At 46.4% G+C, this 17,596-nt stretch overlaps 1 protein-coding gene across 1 annotated transcript; it reads left to right on the top strand.

Annotated features, from left to right (window-relative positions):
• Nucleotides 1-204: 204 nt before the first annotated feature.
• LOC149120497 (protein FRG2-like) lies at nt 205-2,343 on the top strand. The gene is made up of 3 exons (XM_089320806.1): nt 205-325; nt 1,463-1,537; nt 2,108-2,343. The coding sequence occupies exons 1-3, from the start codon at nt 205-207 to the stop codon at nt 2,341-2,343; spliced, it is 432 nt and encodes a 143-aa protein (XP_089176932.1).
• Nucleotides 2,344-17,596: the final 15,253 nt, after the last annotated feature.

Genomic DNA, 17,596 nt, shown 5'->3' with positions numbered 1-17,596 from the left:
CACTAAAAACGGACCTTACATCCGTGTCACACCACCATCACCACCACAGGTGAAAACTGATGCTTGCACTGGTGATTGACAGGAGAAAGGAATTCCTCCCTCCAATAGGCATGAGCCCCGCCCTCAGGAGGGGCTTTAAAAGGCAGATGGAGCAGGGCTATCCTCCCTCTCTGCACACTTGAGCCTGGAACCTTGAACTTCAGGATGGCACAGGAAAGTGCAGACCAGGAAGCTCTTGGGCTCTCAGTTGAGCTGCCCTCTTCCCCACAAAGGTCTTTTAAAGATGGGGGCACTGATGAAGAGGAGAAACCACCACAAGGACAAGGTGAGACACTGTTTTCTGATTTCCCTGAGAGCTGCCTGCAAAGGCAAGGTAGGTCCTTGGGATGTCAGGGTGAGTGCGGAAAGTGGTTTGGAACCTGGCAGCTGGTCTGTGTGTGTGATGGAGGGTTTCATTTCGAAGTGGGAAATGGGAAGTAGCTGGTAGCTCCAGGGGCCTATTGAGAAATGTGGCAGCAATGAACCTATGGAACTCTAATGTGCTCATTTTCCTTTGATCCTGGCTTAACTGGCTCAGCCAACAGGATGCCAGAAACTTGAAATCTGAGACAAAATGGGGGCCGGTGGGATCAAATGCATACATGTTATTAGTTTTTCATTCTCATGACAAATATCTGAGACATGTCACTAAAGAAGGAACGTTTCTTTCAAACCACAAGAAAAGTCTTCATGTCCCTAATAGTTCATGACCCGAATGCTCTGGCATTTTATGAGGGTAGGGGAGGATTCAGAAGGAGTATGGAGGAAAACTCACATGACAACCCAATCTGTCAGGGAGCTTGCTGTGCACGTGATCTCTCCTTATTCAGATACCAAGATTTCAACAGCCGGGCTCCCCCTTCCCATCACCCAGTCTAAACATTGTCCACGACTCAGGTTATTCCCCACCCTTGATCCATTTCTATTTTCATTAGTTTCCCCTTAATACTTTTTATTAAAGAGATTTATTCATTTATCTGAAAGAGGTACACAGAAGGAGAAGCAGAGTTTGAGAGAGATCTTCCATCTGCTGGTTCACTCCCAATTGGCAGCAACAGCCAAAACTGCGCTGGTCTATAACCAGGAGCCAGGAGCTTCTTCCACATCCCTTCAATGGTGCAGGAGCTCAAGAACTTGAGCTATCTTCCCCTGCTTTCCCAGGCCATAGCAGAGAGCTGGATTGGAAGTGGAGCAGCTGGGACTCGAACCAGTTCTGTAATGGGATGGCAGCACTGCAGACCGTGGGTTTTCCTACTATGCCACAGAGCTGGCCCCTTCCCCTTAATACTTGAAAAACTAAGTTCGATTTTGTAGACAAAGAGATTCACAAACAACCTTTGGAGGACACAAATTTTATACACGTGGGGAATTTTTATTTTATTTCGTGGGGAAACTCAGGCATACGTACTCTCTTTTGATGTAGGATCCAAGCCCAGTCCACATGAGGAGAAGTCCCAGGAAAGGAAGCTCAGAGGCAGAAGCAGCGTTGCCAGGGCAGGTAAGTTCAGACTCACCCGGAGCGAGAAGGTCATAGGGTGCTGTGGCACAGTCTTCTCTGGGAGACAGGGGCCCTGAGACCAGATGGGTCAGCAGCACCTCAGAGATGCTGGGGTACGGGGACCAGAGGGGAAGGGAGCGCTGGTGGGAGGCGCTGCTCCCTGTGTCCTGGGTAGACCTGGGCTGTGGCTGTGCCTTTGGAGGCAGGCACTCCAACTCCCTGTGTTTTGCAGAATCAGAGTCCAGCTGTGACGGGGTGAGCTCCAGGAAGAGGACAATCAGTTCTGAGGACAGCAGCCACACGGGGACAGGTAGCATCGTGCTTTCTCTCCCTAGAGGGTCAGGACCAGGGAGCTTATCCAAGGTTGGGAAGGGAGGGGTTGTCAGAGATTGAGAGCAGTTTCGAGATCCCAAGAGCGTGTGAGGGGGAGGATGGGTGCTGCCTGGGTTCCTGCTGGAGTCCATTGTGGGGAAGGAAGTGCAGGATTCGGTGGGGTTCACGTGAAGGGGGCAGGACTTAGGTTTTAGGGCCCAAGGAGCTGTGCTGAGTGTCTCCCGTGTGTCTCTGCAGGCAGCTGTGTGCAAGAGCTCAGCGTGACTTTGCAAAAGAAAGTAAAACCTTCGGACGATGGAAATGACAGAGGAATTCAGGAGGCGCATGCGGAACCTCGAAGGGGATCCTCCAGGGCCCGCAATGGGCACAAGAGGAGGCACAGGTCCAGGTCCCCAGCAGACCACCCACCGCCCCTTCGGAAGAGCCTGGTGACCTCCCTGCGCTCTCTGTCTGAGGCCATTATGAAGATTTAGCCCGGGTGCAGGCGCAGCAGGCGCAGTTCCCGCTGACCCAGGAGCAGCTGTTTGCGCTGGCACAGCTCCGCGGGCCTCTATGCAGCGCCATGCAGAGCTGCTATGTGCTGGCCTCGCAGGCAGCCTGGGCCTTCCCTGCCCAGGGCTGGCTCCTCCTGGCCCAAGCCCCAGCCTCCGCCCGGGCCAAGGCCTCCGCCCAGGCCCCGGCCCCGGCCCTAGCCCCCGCCCCGGAGCACATGCCTGCTGTCCAGTCGCGGGCACCTGCTCAGAGCTCCTCCCAGGAGGGGGAAGGCCAGCCCTCTGCTGAGCAGGAAGAACCTGAGGCACACAGGGCATCAGACTAATCTTGTGCTGGGGAGCCCGCATGGTGGACACTAGAGGGCGCATCTCTGACACACAGAAAGACTTGCTGCTGCTACTTCTCCGCAAGCCCAGCAGAGACCCTGTAGTCGGGATGAGCTGATGCCTGAGGGAATCTGGGTGGCCATAGGAAAGGAACTCGAGCGACTTCCTCGGAATCAGGAACCTGTTCTTTCCTTGACAGAAGAATGTCGGTTTTCACATTACCAATCTGAATCCTTGTAACTGACTTGAATTTTTAAATGAAGCACATATATTAAGAGGTCATCATTGACACTTGTGCATTTTTGTCAATGTAAAGTTTTCTACCTGGAGAAGTTCAGGGGAGGTGGGAGGAGCAGTGCTCAGGAGGACTCTGAGGGGAGATGACAGGGTGGGCCTGCGTTTAAAAGTGCATTAGAAGTATGTCCCTTTTTTTATTTTTATGTTTTCTATTTTTGTGCATATTGGTAGGGGTTATCCAGTTTTAATGATTTTGGGATGACCAAACTAGCATTCAATTTGTTTTTGTATGCTTTTTCTGTACTTGTGGTGTGAATTCTTCATTAACATATCAAAGAAAAAAAATCTTTGTAAAATATCTAAAGCAACATCAGAAAACCTTGTGTGAAGCATTCCTTTTTTTTGTATGTACTTAGCTGTACTGTAAGTAGTTGTTTAGTATGAGATAGTTAAAAAGGCCAAAGATAGGGGCCAGCAATGTGGTAGAGTGGGCTAAGTGTCTGCCTGTTGTGCCAGAATCCCATATGGGTACCACGTTGGAGTCCCAGATGCCCCTCTTCTAAACCAGCTCTCTGCTATGGCCTGGAAAAGCAGTAGAACATAGCCCAGATGCTTGGGCCTCTTCACCTGCATGGGAGACCTGCAAGAAACTTCTGGCTCTCAGCTACTGCCATTTAGACCATTTCCTGAGGGAACAGCAGGGGGAACCTTTCTGTTTCTCCCTCTGTCTGTCTATAATTCTACCATCAAATAAATAAATAAAATCCCCTCCACACAAAAGCCAAAGGTTTCCCTTTTTTGTCTATGTAGTTGTCGTTGAGTTTTTTATTTTTCACATTCTTGACATATGTGTGAAACATTTTATCTTAAAATAACTGGAATTTTATTTTGCTGAGTTGTTCTAAAATAAAAGATAAGATGTGTAGACAAGGATGTGGGAAGAAGTGGACACTTATCCAGTACTGCTGGAATATATGTTACTACAGCCATTGCAGAAAGTGATGGAGAGGTTTTACCAAAAATAAAAATTGAGCTTTCCTCAGAATATTATACAAATAATTATCAAATAGATAAAACAATTTTAAATAAAAACTATTATAAATGCTACAATCCCTATTCTGGGTACAAATGCAAAGGAAATGAAATCCCTGTGTATAGAGAGATGTCACCCCATGTTTAGTACAGCAATGCTCACTAGTAGTGCCAAGGTATGGAAACAGTTTAAGTACCTATCAGCAGACAGATGAGTATGTGCTATCCATATGAAATATTATATTTCTATATTAAATGATGGATACTTGATAAGCATGAGAATACTTCATAAGCTTTATGGAAAAGTAAGATTCACACAAATGAATTTCATATCTAGATTTTCATTTATTTAAGTATATTTATTTATTGTCACATAGTGATGGGGAGAAAGAAAGAAAAGAGAGAGAGAGAGAAAGAGAGAAAATTTCATCTGCTGCTTCCCTTCCAAAATGGTCGAATTGCTGGGGTCTGTCAAGGCAGAAATCAGGAGCCTGGAATTCCATCCAGAGGGACAGAGAGGTCATATCTGCTGGTTCATGGTCAAAAGCCTTTTAGAAAGAGATGGGACATATAGATTCCAGTAGCTGAAATATCAAACTAGATCGCTCGTGAGAGTGGCAGTGTTTCAACTACCTTCTTTTAAGATTTATTGATTTTATTTGAAAGGCAGAGTTAGAGAGAGACAAATGCAGAGGAGATGGAGAGAGAGAGAGACACAGAGAGAGAGCGCAACCATCAGCTGGCTCACTCCCCAAATAGGTATAAAAGCTCAGAGGCCCAAGTACTTTGCTGGAATGTTTGTTACTACAGCCATTGCAGAAAACGATGGAGAGGTTTTACCCAAAATAAAAATTCATCTTTCCTCTGAATATGATATCAAACAATTCTCAGAGTATAGAGCAATTTTAAATTAAAACTGGTACAGATCCTACAATCCCTCTCCTGGGTATAAATCCAAAGAAACCAAATCTCTTTGTAGAGAGAGATGGAACCACATGTATAGTACAGCAATGCTCACTAGTAGTCCCAGTGTATGGAAAGAGTGTAAGTACCCATTGAGAGATGGATGAGTCTGGATGTGTTATCCATTTGAAATAGTATATTTCTATGTGACATTGTATGCATGAGGCTACTTCATAGGTTTATGGAAAAACAGATTCACACAAATTAATTTCCTATGTAGAATTTCACTTCTTTATTTCTTTATTGACACAGCAATGGGGAGAAATGGAGAAAGAGAGAAAGAGAGAGGGAGAGAGAGTGAAGGAGAGAGAGAGAAAATTTTTCATCTACTAGTTCCCTTCCCAAATGGCTGAATGGATGGAGCTTGTCAAGGCAGAAATCAGGAGCTGGTAATTCCATTCAGGGCTCTTTCAAGATTAATACAAGCTCAAAATCTTGGATCATCATCTGATGCTTTGGCGGGCACAGTAGAAGGGAGCTGAAACAGAAGCAGAGCAGTCAGAACTTGAATGTGAATCCCTTTATTCAATGATGCTGTTCTAAATTGCGGCTTAACTCACAGTTGCCATGTGGCCTGCCCAGTTACAATTTTTGAATCAAAGCAGATATTTTGCATAATGCATGTGTTCCACAGGCTCATTTTAACTCAAATTAATTAACTAATTTAGAGACCAGGGGAGAGAGACTGAGAGAGAAGGAGAGGGAGATCAAATGATGCACACATAGGCAGAGGGATGGAGAGGTCATATCTGCTGGTTCATTATCTTAAGCCTCTTCAGTTAGAGTTGGGACATTGACTCCAGGAGCTGAAATCTCAATCTAGGTTTCTCATGAGAGTGGCAGGGTTTCAACTACCCGAGTGTTCATTTCTTTGAAGAATTATTTATTTTATTTGAAAGGCAGAGTTACAGAGAGACAAAGGCAGAAACAGAGAGAGACAGAGAGAGAGAGAGAGAGGGAGGGAAGGAGGGAGGGAGAGAAACCAACCATCAGCTGGCTCACTCCCCAAATGGCCATAATGGCCACAGCTTGGATGATCCAAAGCCAGGAGACAGGAGCTTCTTCTGGATCTCCCATGAGGGTTCAGAGGCCCAAGTCCTTGGGCCATCCTCTGCTACTTTCTCAGGTGAACAAGCAGGGAGCTGGTTCAGAAGTGGAGCAGCTGGGACTCAGGCAGTGGCTATACCTGCTATGCCACAGCGCTGAAATGGAGTTGACACTTTTGTACCCCAGGATGTTCACCAGCATAAAGTTGTAATCAGGGTCAGGTGGAACTAGAAGCCAGGCACCCTGAAATGGTCTGTAGGTGTCTAATCTCCTGGTTTAACTGCTAGGTGAGATTTGGGACCCATAAAGTCTTTGAAGTTCCCTTGAGTTCACAGAAACACACACACAGGAGTGACACCATGCAAGACCAACAGCACTAAGGTATGATGACGGCCCAGGTGTCCTCAGCTAAACTGTGGGTGCTGAGCACCTTCTACAGAATGTCCTGAGCTTCCAGGGTGACTAGGGAGATTGAGGTTGGGTCAGCTCCCCATGCAGCTGGAATTTTTCTGCAGAGAAATCCATGACTGATGAGATTTAAACACCCTCAGGTGGTGACCAATGAAGTTGTAACCAGACACCCTCAGATGATATCTCACTTATTCTAATTTGGCACATTGAAATGCCTTTTTCACTTTCTATATACCTTGAATATTAGGACTTACATTGCAACTTGTCACAATTGATTATTTTGATATGGTCATTACTGAGCAGCTAGGATTTCCTAGCTTGTGTAGATAAAATTTAATCTTGTTGATTATTTGATTCTCTTCATTTGGAAGACTTTTCTAAACATGGGTATAGGCTGTTTGATTCTGCAGCATGAGATCTAGGCAGGGCCTGAATAACACTTTTGAGTGGTGATTGGGCTGGAAATGAAATGGGGACCAGTGCCTATCTTTCAGTCTGTGTGCCCTCTAGAACTGTGTGCCTGCAGTGGACACAATGATAGGACCTTACATCAGGGTCACATCAACACCACAAATGAAAACTTAAGCATGACTGGTGATCCACAGGAGAATGGAATTCCTCTCTCCAATAGGCATGAGCACCACCCTGAGGAGGGGCTTTAAAAGGCAGATGCAGCACATCTTTGAATACCTTGTTTCTACTTGTGGTTGTGTGATTTTCTTTTAAGATTTTCTTTATTTTACTTGGGAGGTAGAGTTTGAGACAGTAAGAGGGAGAGACAGAGAGAAATGTCTTCCCTACGTTGGTTCACTTCGCAAATGGCTGCAATAGCTAGAGCTGCACCAATCTGAAGCCAGGAGACAGGCACCTCTTTCTGGTCTTCCAAATGAGGGCAGAGGCCCAAGTATCCAGGCCATCCTCCACTGCTTTCCCAGGCCACAGCAGAGAGCTGGATTGGAAGTGGAGAGGCTGGGGCTAGAATCAGCGCCCATATGTGAAGCCTGCGCTGCAGGCAGAGGATTAACCTACTGCACCACTGTGCTGGGCCTGGCTGTGTGATTTTCATCATTTAGCATTGGAGCATGGGTGTGTCATGGTTGGCCATTCCCTAACACCATGGCTGATCTCTACTCAGGTTTGCAGTTTTAGGCAACATTTTGAGCTGCACACACAGAATTTTCCACATGAGGCTGCCCTTCTCACCTCATGGAACTTGCAATTTAGACAAGGCAGGCTAGAAAATAAATCTTTCTAAAAACATGGGGCCGGCATTTTGGTGTAATGGGATGCCACCATCCCATTAGGGCACTGGTTCACATCCTGTCTGTTCCACTTCTGATCCAGAACCCTACCAATGAGCCAGGGTAAGCAGTGAAGGATGGCACATGTACTTGGACCTCTGCACCCACATGGGAAACTCAGATAACTCTCCTGGCTCCTGACTTCTGCCTGAACCATCACAGGTAATGGCAGCCATTTGGGAGTGAACCAGCAGAATGAAGACATCTCGCCAACTCTCCCACTCTCTGTCTGTAACTCTTTTTCAAATAAACACAAATAAATGTTTCAAAATAAAGAAATAGCAGGTATGAAATGCATTATTTCATAAAGAAGCTTTTTTTTTCCCATTCACTCTTCATTGCAGAAGGTCAGAGTTAATGCATTGTGATGGTGCAGCCTGTAAGAACTGAAAATACTGAGAAAGCTCTCCAGGCATAAAATTCTCCATGCAGTGAATGAAATTTTGTCTGGAATTAACTTTACAAGGAGAAAGGTGTACAACATCTTAACTTTACAAGGAGAAAGGTGTACAACATCTTCGAAGGCATGGAGTGCCGCGGCTCTCCACTGGTGGTCATCAGCCAGGGGAAGATCGTCCTGGAGGATGGCACGCTTCATGTCACCGAAGGCTTTGGGCGCTACATCCCCCGGAAGCCCTTCCCTGACTTTGTTTACAAGCTTATCAAGGCCAGGAGCAGGCTGGCGGAGCTAAGAGGCGTGCCCCGCGGCCTGTACGACGGACCCGTGTGCGAGGTGTCCATGACGCCCAGGACGGCCACTCCCGCTTCCTCGGCCAAGATGTCGCCCGCCAAGCAGCAGGCCCCGCCTGTCCGCAACCTGCACCAGTCTGGATTCAGCTTGTCTGGGGCACAGATCGATGACAACATTCCCCGCCGCACCACCCAGCGCATCTTGGCGCCCCCCGGCGGCCGTGCCAACATCACCAGCCTGGGCTAGAGCTCCTGGCCCCACCGGCTGCCTGGGGACGGGGATGGGACACCTGAGGACATTCTGAGACTTCCTTCCTTCCTTTTCTTTCCTTTTTTTTTAAAGAGCCTGTGATAGTTACTGTGGGGCAGCCAGTTCATGGGGCGCCCTGTGGGGCCCTGCTCCGCTGCCACGCGGAGCTCCCGGTGTGGCTCACTGCTTCCCTAGGCATCCACCCACCCGTACACAGAACCGCATCCAACACTCAGACATGCACCACAAAGCAAATCACCAAGAGGGGTCTGCATCGCGAACCTCTGCTGTACTCCGTAGCATCTGCCTTTCACTGAGGGAAGAGAAAGTGAACTGCCCAGAGCTGCCTTCTGCTTTTCTTTAAAAAAAAATATATATATATATATTTTTAATTAAAAGTTTTCTTTGTGGGGCTGGGGAGGTTCTGGGAGTGGGAGAGTTATCTTTTTTTTTTTTAATAGTCCATTGGAAAGTCTAATTTAATATTAACACAGGGGTTTGAACTGGACATCCTAATGATACAATTACATAACCATCGCGCTGAGTCAGGGGGTTGGCAGAGGGGTCGCGTGGGGCCTCCACACATCCCCTGCCATCATTTTCTGGATCAGATGTGTTCAATGGGCAGGTGTTCTTTTTTTGGCCTCGTTTTTGCTGCATACCGAATCTTTTGAGGATTCTCTTCTCTCTCCATCATTTTCTTGTGTGTGAGTACTGCATTCTCTCTCTGCCTCTAGCTTTTTCATTCATGAACATTTTCACGTCTCTCTTCTCGTTGTGTTTTCTCTGGCCCTCGCCTCTGAGACAGTGGATGTCTCTTCTTCTCTGGCTGTCTTTCCACCTCACCCAGTCTCCCATTTTACGGTGGTCCCAGGAACTGCCCGGAAGGACTCCAGCTTTGCCACTGTTGCCATGGTAATCTGTCATCCTAGTCCATGTAAGACTGGTGCTACCCTCTGCCATCGCGAGGCCACACATTTGAATCTGAGACCCTGGTCAGGCGCAGGGTCAGGCGCAGGGCCAGGCTGGGTTGCACTGCCCACGCGATCGCACATGGGCCTAGAATGGAACCGCAAACAGCGCCCAGATGCGGAAGTTGGAGGCTGCACACCTTGCGCAGGTTTCCTCTGGGCAATGCTGATTGGCTGAAGTCACAGACCCGTAGGTCCAGCCTCGTAACCCAGTTGAGCCAACGGCCAATGGCGACTACCTGCTTAGAGTGCTAAGCCAGCAGGGGTCTGGCCCCCCGGTCCTGCAGTTTCCTGGGCATGTATCTAGACCACACTGAGGCTCCTCACCTTGGGGAGAACAAAAAGTTTTTTTTGTTTTGTTTTGTTTTGTCCAATTATTTCTAAAGACATAATGCAATATAGGGAGGCCTTATAAATTCAGAAAACCCTTGGATATTTTGACCTAAGTTCGTTTTACTTTGCAAGAGGAAAAGTCAGTTTTAGCACTGCTACTACGTCACATCGACTCTGTTTTGGGGAGAAAACGTTACCAGTTAGACGTGTGTGCCCCTCAGAGACCTAGGGTGACCCCGGCTCCTTGTCTCAGTGACACTTTCCCACCGGCTCCCTCCTCCGTGTCCAGTCCTGTCCTTGCTGACTTGTGTGGCAGGGCCTTCCAGCTGTGCCCGCGGGTTGTTAGGAACAATGCTGTGCTCACAGGCTTCTGTAAAGCCAGATCCGCTGTCCTAACGTGTAACATCCCAAAGTAGGCCATCACACCATCCACTTGCCTCTCCTCATGTTATGCCTTTGGGGTTATGGTTGGGGTGTGGAACTTTGTTGTTATTGTTTTATTTGTTATTTTAAAGGTAAATTGCACTTTTTAAAAAATAATTGGTTGACTTAATATATTTGCTTCTTTTTTCCCTCACCTTCACTTAGAGAAAATTTGAACAAGTTGGAAAAAAAGTTTTGTTTCAATTCTAAGAAACACTTGCAGCTCTTCAGTATTCACTTGAGTCTTCCTATTTTTTTTTCCTGTACCAGATCATGGCAATTTTGGTTGTTCAATTGTTTTCTTAAGAAACAATTTAAAACCTGAAAATTCCCCAGGCTGTGTAAGCATGTTTACTTGTTGGCTTGCTTTGTGTGTGTGTTCAATGAATGTCATATGTAAACGCTAAAATAAACTGACAGTGTCTCAGAACTGATTAACTGCAGTGACTTGGTGCTCTAAAACAGTGTAGGATTGAATAATAGATGGTTTTTAATCCTTGAAATTGAAATTGTGATGTGACCCCTGAGTGGAGGAAATTTCAGTGCTAATGCTGATAATGTGTGTAGCCCGAAGACTACTTTTTTTTTTGTAACCACTGTCTTAATGTCAAAATAATTATGGTAAAATACAAGTCTCGTGTTTATGATTCCTTAAGAACTCTGTGTTATATTACCATGGAACGCCTAATAAAGCAAAACGTGGTTGTTAAAAAAAAAAAAAAAAAGAACTGAAAATACTGAGAAAGCTCTCCAGGCATAAAATTCTCAATGCAGCGAATGAGATTTTGTCTGGAATTAACTTTACAAGGAGAAAGGTGTGGGTGGCCACATGGCCCAACCACCAGTGTCAAGCTCCACCCCCTTCCTAATGAGATTCCCTGTTCCTACTTCCCTCCCTGCCCCTGGGCAAAGTTTTAAAAGGACCTGTTCCTAAACATGTCTCTCTCTTTCTCTCTCCATTGCTAGCACCAGGACCATCTCCATCCCTATCCACATCTCCATCTCCTGACCTCTGTCTCTGTCTCTGTCTCTCCCTTATGCTTTCATACTGCCTCTTTTCCATCATTGCCCCTTCCCTCCAACCTGTCAGGTTTCCCCCAATAAACTCTTTCTCTAAAAAAAGAAAGAGAGAGAGAGAGAGAGAGAGGAAATATATGAGAGAGAGAGAAGGCTGCCACAACAACAAAAAGAAAGTTCTGAGCCTGCATGGAGGGTGATTGTGTTAGAGTGGAAATAAAATGTCAGCCTACTGTGGGACTCTCAACTCCTGAATGTGTGCTTTTAACCATATCTTGAGAACAATAAATTTCCTTTAAGGAACACAAGGGTTTTTACATATTTACAGACTTAAATGTAGTCTCCATCAAAAATCATCAAAATAAGCTTGCTAGACATATATGAAACTGTGAAGTAATTTAATTAAACACACAGGGAGTTGAGAAGCGTATCTCAGCACAAATGTATTAAACCACATAACTCTTAAGGAGTAATAGCTGCCAGACTTAAGGACTGACAAAATTCAAAAGAAAAAATTTCTCTATGTGGTATCAGCAAAGTGCCTTCACGTGTGTTTTTCCTGATACGACTTATGAATGTCTAACCAGTATCTGAAAAGGGATTAACATCACTCATCATCTGGGAGAGGCAAATTAGAACTATAGACAGAGTTTGTCACACTTCTTAAAATGGATGCCTCTTTATTTATTTATTTTTATTGGCTTACTTTATTTTTTTTTCACTATTATTTAATGAATATAAACTTCCAAAGTAAAAAGACACATTAGTTTATTTAAGAGTCGGGGAGAGAGAGAAAGAGAGAGAGAGAGAGAGAAATGGAGCAGGCAGAATGAGCAAGTTAGAGAGAGACAGATGGAGGTCTTCCACATACTCACTCATTCCTCCAAGTTCCTGCCCCAGCTGTGGCTGGGGTGGGCAGAAGTGGGAGCCAGGGATTCTTCAGGGATGCATGCATGGCAGGGATCCAAGATTTGACAATTGTCAGCTGCCTTGCAGATGCATTCCCAGGAAGCTTGATTGGAAGGGGAGTGTCCGGGACTCCAACAGGCCCACTGCAGTGGATTGGGGCATCGCAATCCCCAGCCTCACCTGCTGCATCTTGAACACCACCCGAGGTGTTATTTTAAAATGTCAAAGACTGCTATAAATCGCCATCTTTGCATTGTTGTGGGGTCCAGCTCCCCACTCATCCACCGCCTCTGCTGCCATGGAATCCCGCAACTTGGGCCCCAGTCTCTGCACTCTCGCCATGACAAAGCAGACCACCCTGGCCTGACACCCACTCCCAGACCACCACCAAGAACTTACTGAGAACAAGGACGTCCTGGAGGAGGCTGACAACGGAAGAGACGGCCCTGCCAAATGGGAGCGCTCATGAGGACAATGGGGAGTAGGAGGCGCACAAGGAGGTAGAGGAAGAAGGTGGAGCGGAGGAGGGCGTGGAGGAAGAGGGCCATGGAGAAGAAGAGGATGGAGAGGAAGGGAAGGAGGCCGAGGCAGCTCCAGGAAACGGGCACCCGAAGATGATGAAGATGACTCAACAGCAGAAAAGGAAAAATAAAACACAAAACATAAGTAAATAAAAGGCAGCAGGGACCTAGTCCTCTTCCACTTCTGGTCTCAGAATCTCAACGTGATCACTTTGGAGCAGAGGCTGCGGCCGCCCGCGGCAGCGCCCCCTGCCGACGACGCGCTCTCTGCACCTCCCAACCAAGATCAAGTGTGTTTGCAACAGGGAGGGAAAAAAAAAAATTCAGCTCTGCTTGTATCTGAAAAGGACTTCAGGAAGGAAAGTTTGTATGTATTTTCCCTTTTTTACGATTTGTATTTGTGTACATATTAGTAGGGAGCAACCATTTTTAATGATCTTGGGATGAAAAAGCAGCCTGCAGGGTGTTCTCTGTATGCTTCTGACTGTACTTGTGTTGTGACCATGTTCATTTACATTTCAGAGTAAAAAAAACTGTAAAAGAGCAAAATCAACAACAGCAGCAAATTTTCCATCAAGCATTCCTCTAACTTTTTTGTTGTTTGGTTGTACTTAGCTGTACAGTAAGTTTTGGGTTTGTTTGGTAGAATGGGCTAAGCATCTGCTTGTGGTGCCAGAATCCCATCTGCATGCCAGGTTCTAGTCCCACATACCCCTTTTCTAAGCCAGCTCTCTGCTATGGCCCTAGAAAGCATTAGAAAGGGGCCCCAAAGCTCAGACCCTTGCACCTGCATGGGAGAGATGGGAGAAACTCCTGGCTCTCAGCTACAGCTCTTTAGGCCATTTCCAGAGGAACCAGCAGAATGAAGACCTTTCTCTCTGTCTCTCCCTCTGTCTGAAACTCTCTCTCTCAAATAAAAAAAAATTCCCACACCACAAGCCAAAGGATTGTTCTTTTTTTTCTTTTTTTGTCTATGAAGTTTCTGTTTACTTTTGCTTTTGGTGTTTCATGGACTTGTGAAACATGTTATCCAACAACAAACCAGAATTTTATTTTGCTGAGTTGTTCTAAATAAAAGATAAGAAATGTAGACCAGGATGTGGGTAGAAGAGGACACTTATCCAGTGTTGCTGGAATATATGTTACTACATCCATTATGGAAAACAATGGAGAGGTTTTATCAAAACTAAAAATTGAGCTTTCCTCAGAATAGTATAACAAATAATTATCAAGGCCGGCGCCGTGGCTCCATAGGCTAATCCTCTGCCTTGGGGTGATGGCACACCAGGTTCTAGTCCCAGTCGGGGGCCAGATTCTGTGCCAGTTGCCCCTCTTCCAGGCCAGCTCTCTGGCCTGGGAGTGCTGTGGAGGGTGGTCCAAGTGCTTGGGCCCTGCACCTGCTTGGGATACCAAGAAAAGCACCTGAATCCTGCCTTCGGATCAGCACGATGTGAAGGCCGCAGTGCACTGGCTGCAACGGCCATTGGAGGGTGAAACAATGGCAAAAGGAAGACCTTTCTCTCTGTCTCTCTCAATGTCCACTCTGCCTGTCAAAAAAAAAAAAAACAACAAATAATTATCAAAGGAATAAAACAATTTTAAATTAAAACTGCTATGGATCCTGCAATCCCTATCCTGGGTATAAATCCAAATGAATGAAATCTGTGTGGAGAGAGATGGCACCCCATGAATCATACAGAAATGCTCACTAGTAGTGCCAATGTAAGTACCCATCAGCAGACAGATGAGTGAGTATGTGCTATCCATATGAAATACTATATTTCTAGGTTGCTATGTGGGCATGAGGCTTCCTCATAAGTTTATGGAAAAACAAGTTACACAAATTGATTTCATATATGGAATTTCATTTATTTATTTAATTTATGGACACATAGGCTTGGGAGAAAGAGAGAGAGACAGAGAGTGAGAGAGAGAGAGAGAGAGAGAAAGAGAGAGAGATAATTTTTCATATGATGGTTTTCCTCCCAAATGGCTGAATGGCTGGAGCTTGTCAAGACAAAAGTCAGGAGCCTGGAATTGCATGAAGTGCGATTACATGATTAATATGGGTGCATGATCTTGGATCATCATCTGAAGCTTTGGCAGGCCCAGTAGAAGGGAGCTGAATCAGAAGCAGAGCAGCCAGAACTTGAATGCACATCCCTTTATTCAATGATGCTGTTCCAAAATGGGGCTTAAATCACAGTGCCGCAATGTGGCCTGCCCTGTTACCATTTTTGAATCTATGCACATATTTTGCAGAATGCATGTGTTCCACAGACTCATTTTAACTCAAATTTATTAACTAATTTAGAGATGGGGGAGAGAGAGAGAAGGAGAGGGAGATCAAGAGATGCACACAGAGACAGAGGGACAGAGAGGTCATATCTGCTGGTTCATTGTCTTAAGCCTCTTCAGTAAGAGTTGGGACATTGACTCCAGGAGCTGAAATCTCAATCTAGGTTTCTCATGAGAGTGGCAGTGTTTCAACTACCCAAGTGGTCATTTATTTGAAGAATTATTTATTTTCTTTGAAAGGCAGAGTTATAGAGAGACAAAGGCAGAAACAGAGTGGGCAAGAAAGAGAGATCGAACTAGCAGGAGAAAGAGAGATCAACCATCAGCTGGTTCACCCCCCAAATGGCCATAATGGCCACAGCTTGGCTGCTCCAAACCCAGGAGACATGAGCTTCTTTTTGGTCTCCCATGAGGGTTCAGAGGCCCAAGTGCTTGGGCCATCCTCTGCTACTTTCCCAGGTGAAGAAGCAGGGAGCTGGTTCAGAAGTGGAGCAGCTGGGACTCAGGCAGTGGCTATACATGCTATACCTCAGCGCTGAAATGGAGTTGATACTTTTGTATGCCAGGACATGCATCAGCAAGAAGTTATAAGCAGGAGTCTGATTGGACTAGAAACCAGGCATCCTGAAATGATCTGGGGTTTTCTATTCTCCTGGTTTAACTTTTAGGTGAGATATAAGCCCCATATAGGCTTTGAAGTTCCTTGAGTTTAAAGATACACACACTGGAAGGACACAGTACGAAGTCACAGACCAATAAGGTATGATCATGGCCCAGGTTTCCTCCTCAGCCAGACTGTGGGAGCTGAGCCCCACTGCAGAACATTGTTGGCTCCCAGGGTGACTGGGGAGAGCAAGTTTGTGGATTACTACCCACCTTATCCAGGTGGATATTCTGCTGCCCAGGTTTCCAGGTGCCCAGGAATTAATGGCCGACAAGGTTTTATTTTTGTTCATTATGGATTTCTTTAATATTTGCAAGTCAGAGTTACACAGAGAGAGGAGAGGCAAAGAGAGATAGAGAGAGAGAGAGAGAGAGAGAGAGAGAGTCCATCCATCCAAGAGTTTATGCCTCAATTGGCCTTAAGGGCTGGAGCTGGGCCTATTGGAATCCAGAGGTCAGGAGATTCTTCCAGGTCTCTCACAAGGGTATAGGGGACCAAGGACTTGTGCCATCTTCTGCTGCTTTCCCAGGTCACAGCAGAGAGCTGGATAAGAATTGGAGCAGCCAGGTCTCGAACCAGCATCCAAATGGGATGCTGGCCCTTCAGCCCAGGGTGTTAACCTGCTGAGCCACAGTGCCAGGCCTGCAGTGATTAGGTTTTTTTTTTTGGAAGGCAGAGTTAGACAGTGAGCGAGAGAGAGCCAGAGAGAAAGTTCTTCCTTTTCCATTGGTTCACCCCCCAAATGGCCGCTATGCCAGCATGCTGGGGTCGGACCCTGAGCTGATCCAGAGCAAAGAGCTTCCTCCTGGTCTCCCATGCAGGTGCAGGGCCCCGGGACTTGGGTCATCCTCCACTGCCTTCCCAGTCCACAGCAGAAAGCTGGACTGGAAGAGGAGCAACCAGGACAAAATCCAGAGCCCCAACCGGGACTAGAACTCAGGGTGTTGGGGCCACAGGCTGAGGATTAGCCAAGTGAGCTAGGACTCCAGCCCTAATTAGCTTTTAAAATCAGCTTCAGGGCTGGTGCTGTGGCTCACTAGGCTAATCCTCTGCCTCGAGGCGCAGGCACACCGGGTTCTAGTCCCGGTCTGGTTTCCCGATTCTGTCCATGTTGCCCCTCTTCCAGGCCAGCTCTCTGCTGTGGTCAGGGAGTGCAGTGGAGGATGGCCCAAGTCCTTGGGCCATGCACCCCATGGGGAGACCAGGATAAGTACCTGGCCCCTGCCATTGGATCAGCGCGGTGCGCAGGCTGAAATGCGCTGGCCATGGCGGCCATTGTAGAGTGAACCAATGGCAAAAGCAAGACTTTTCTCTCTGACTCTCTCTCTCACTGTCCACTCTGCCTACCAAAAAAAAAATCTTCTTGTGGTGACTGATGAGATTGTAACCAGACATTGTAACTAATGAGTGAATGTGCTGTCCATAAGAAATATTATATTTCCAGGAGTAAGGAGATTCTTCCAGGTCTCCCACGTGTGTGCAGGGCACAAAACTTGGGATATTTTCTAGCTTTCCCAGGTAACAGCAGAGAGCTGGAAAAGTATTGGAGCAGCCAAGTTTTGAACCAGCACACATATGGGATGCTGGTGCTTCAGGCCAGGGTGTTAACCTGCTGAGCCACAGTGCCAGGCTTGGACTGATAAGCTGTGAAACAAACAACTTCAAGAGGTAACTGATGAGAGTGTACCCAGACACCCTCAGGTGATCTCACTTAATCTAATTTGGCACAATGGAATGCCTTTTTTCACTTTTCACATACCTTTGAATATTAACATTTATGTTGTGAACCTGACACAATTGATTATTTTGATATTGTCATTGCTGAACGGCTAGGATGTCTT

Source organism: Oryctolagus cuniculus, chromosome 19, assembly GCF_051225735.1.
Source record: "Oryctolagus cuniculus isolate XC-2025 breed Fujian yellow rabbit chromosome 19, ASM5122573v1, whole genome shotgun sequence".
Classification (NCBI taxonomy): Eukaryota; Metazoa; Chordata; class Mammalia; order Lagomorpha; family Leporidae; genus Oryctolagus; species Oryctolagus cuniculus.
Note: the sequence above shows the minus strand (reverse complement) of the source record. Positions and strands in the feature narration are given on the sequence as shown.

What these genes read in the sequence shown, in the direction of transcription:
- LOC149120497 (XM_089320806.1), top strand. Translation starts at nt 205, where the DNA reads ATGGCACAGGAAAGTGCAGACCAGGAAGCTCTTGGGCTCTCAGTTGAG. An exon ending in GAAACCACCACAAGGACAAG is followed by an intron (nt 326 to 1,462) that starts GTGAGACACTGT and finishes CTTTTGATGTAG; the next exon opens with GATCCAAGCCCAGTCCACAT. An exon ending in AAGCAGCGTTGCCAGGGCAG is followed by an intron (nt 1,538 to 2,107) that starts GTAAGTTCAGAC and finishes GTGTCTCTGCAG; the next exon opens with GCAGCTGTGTGCAAGAGCTC.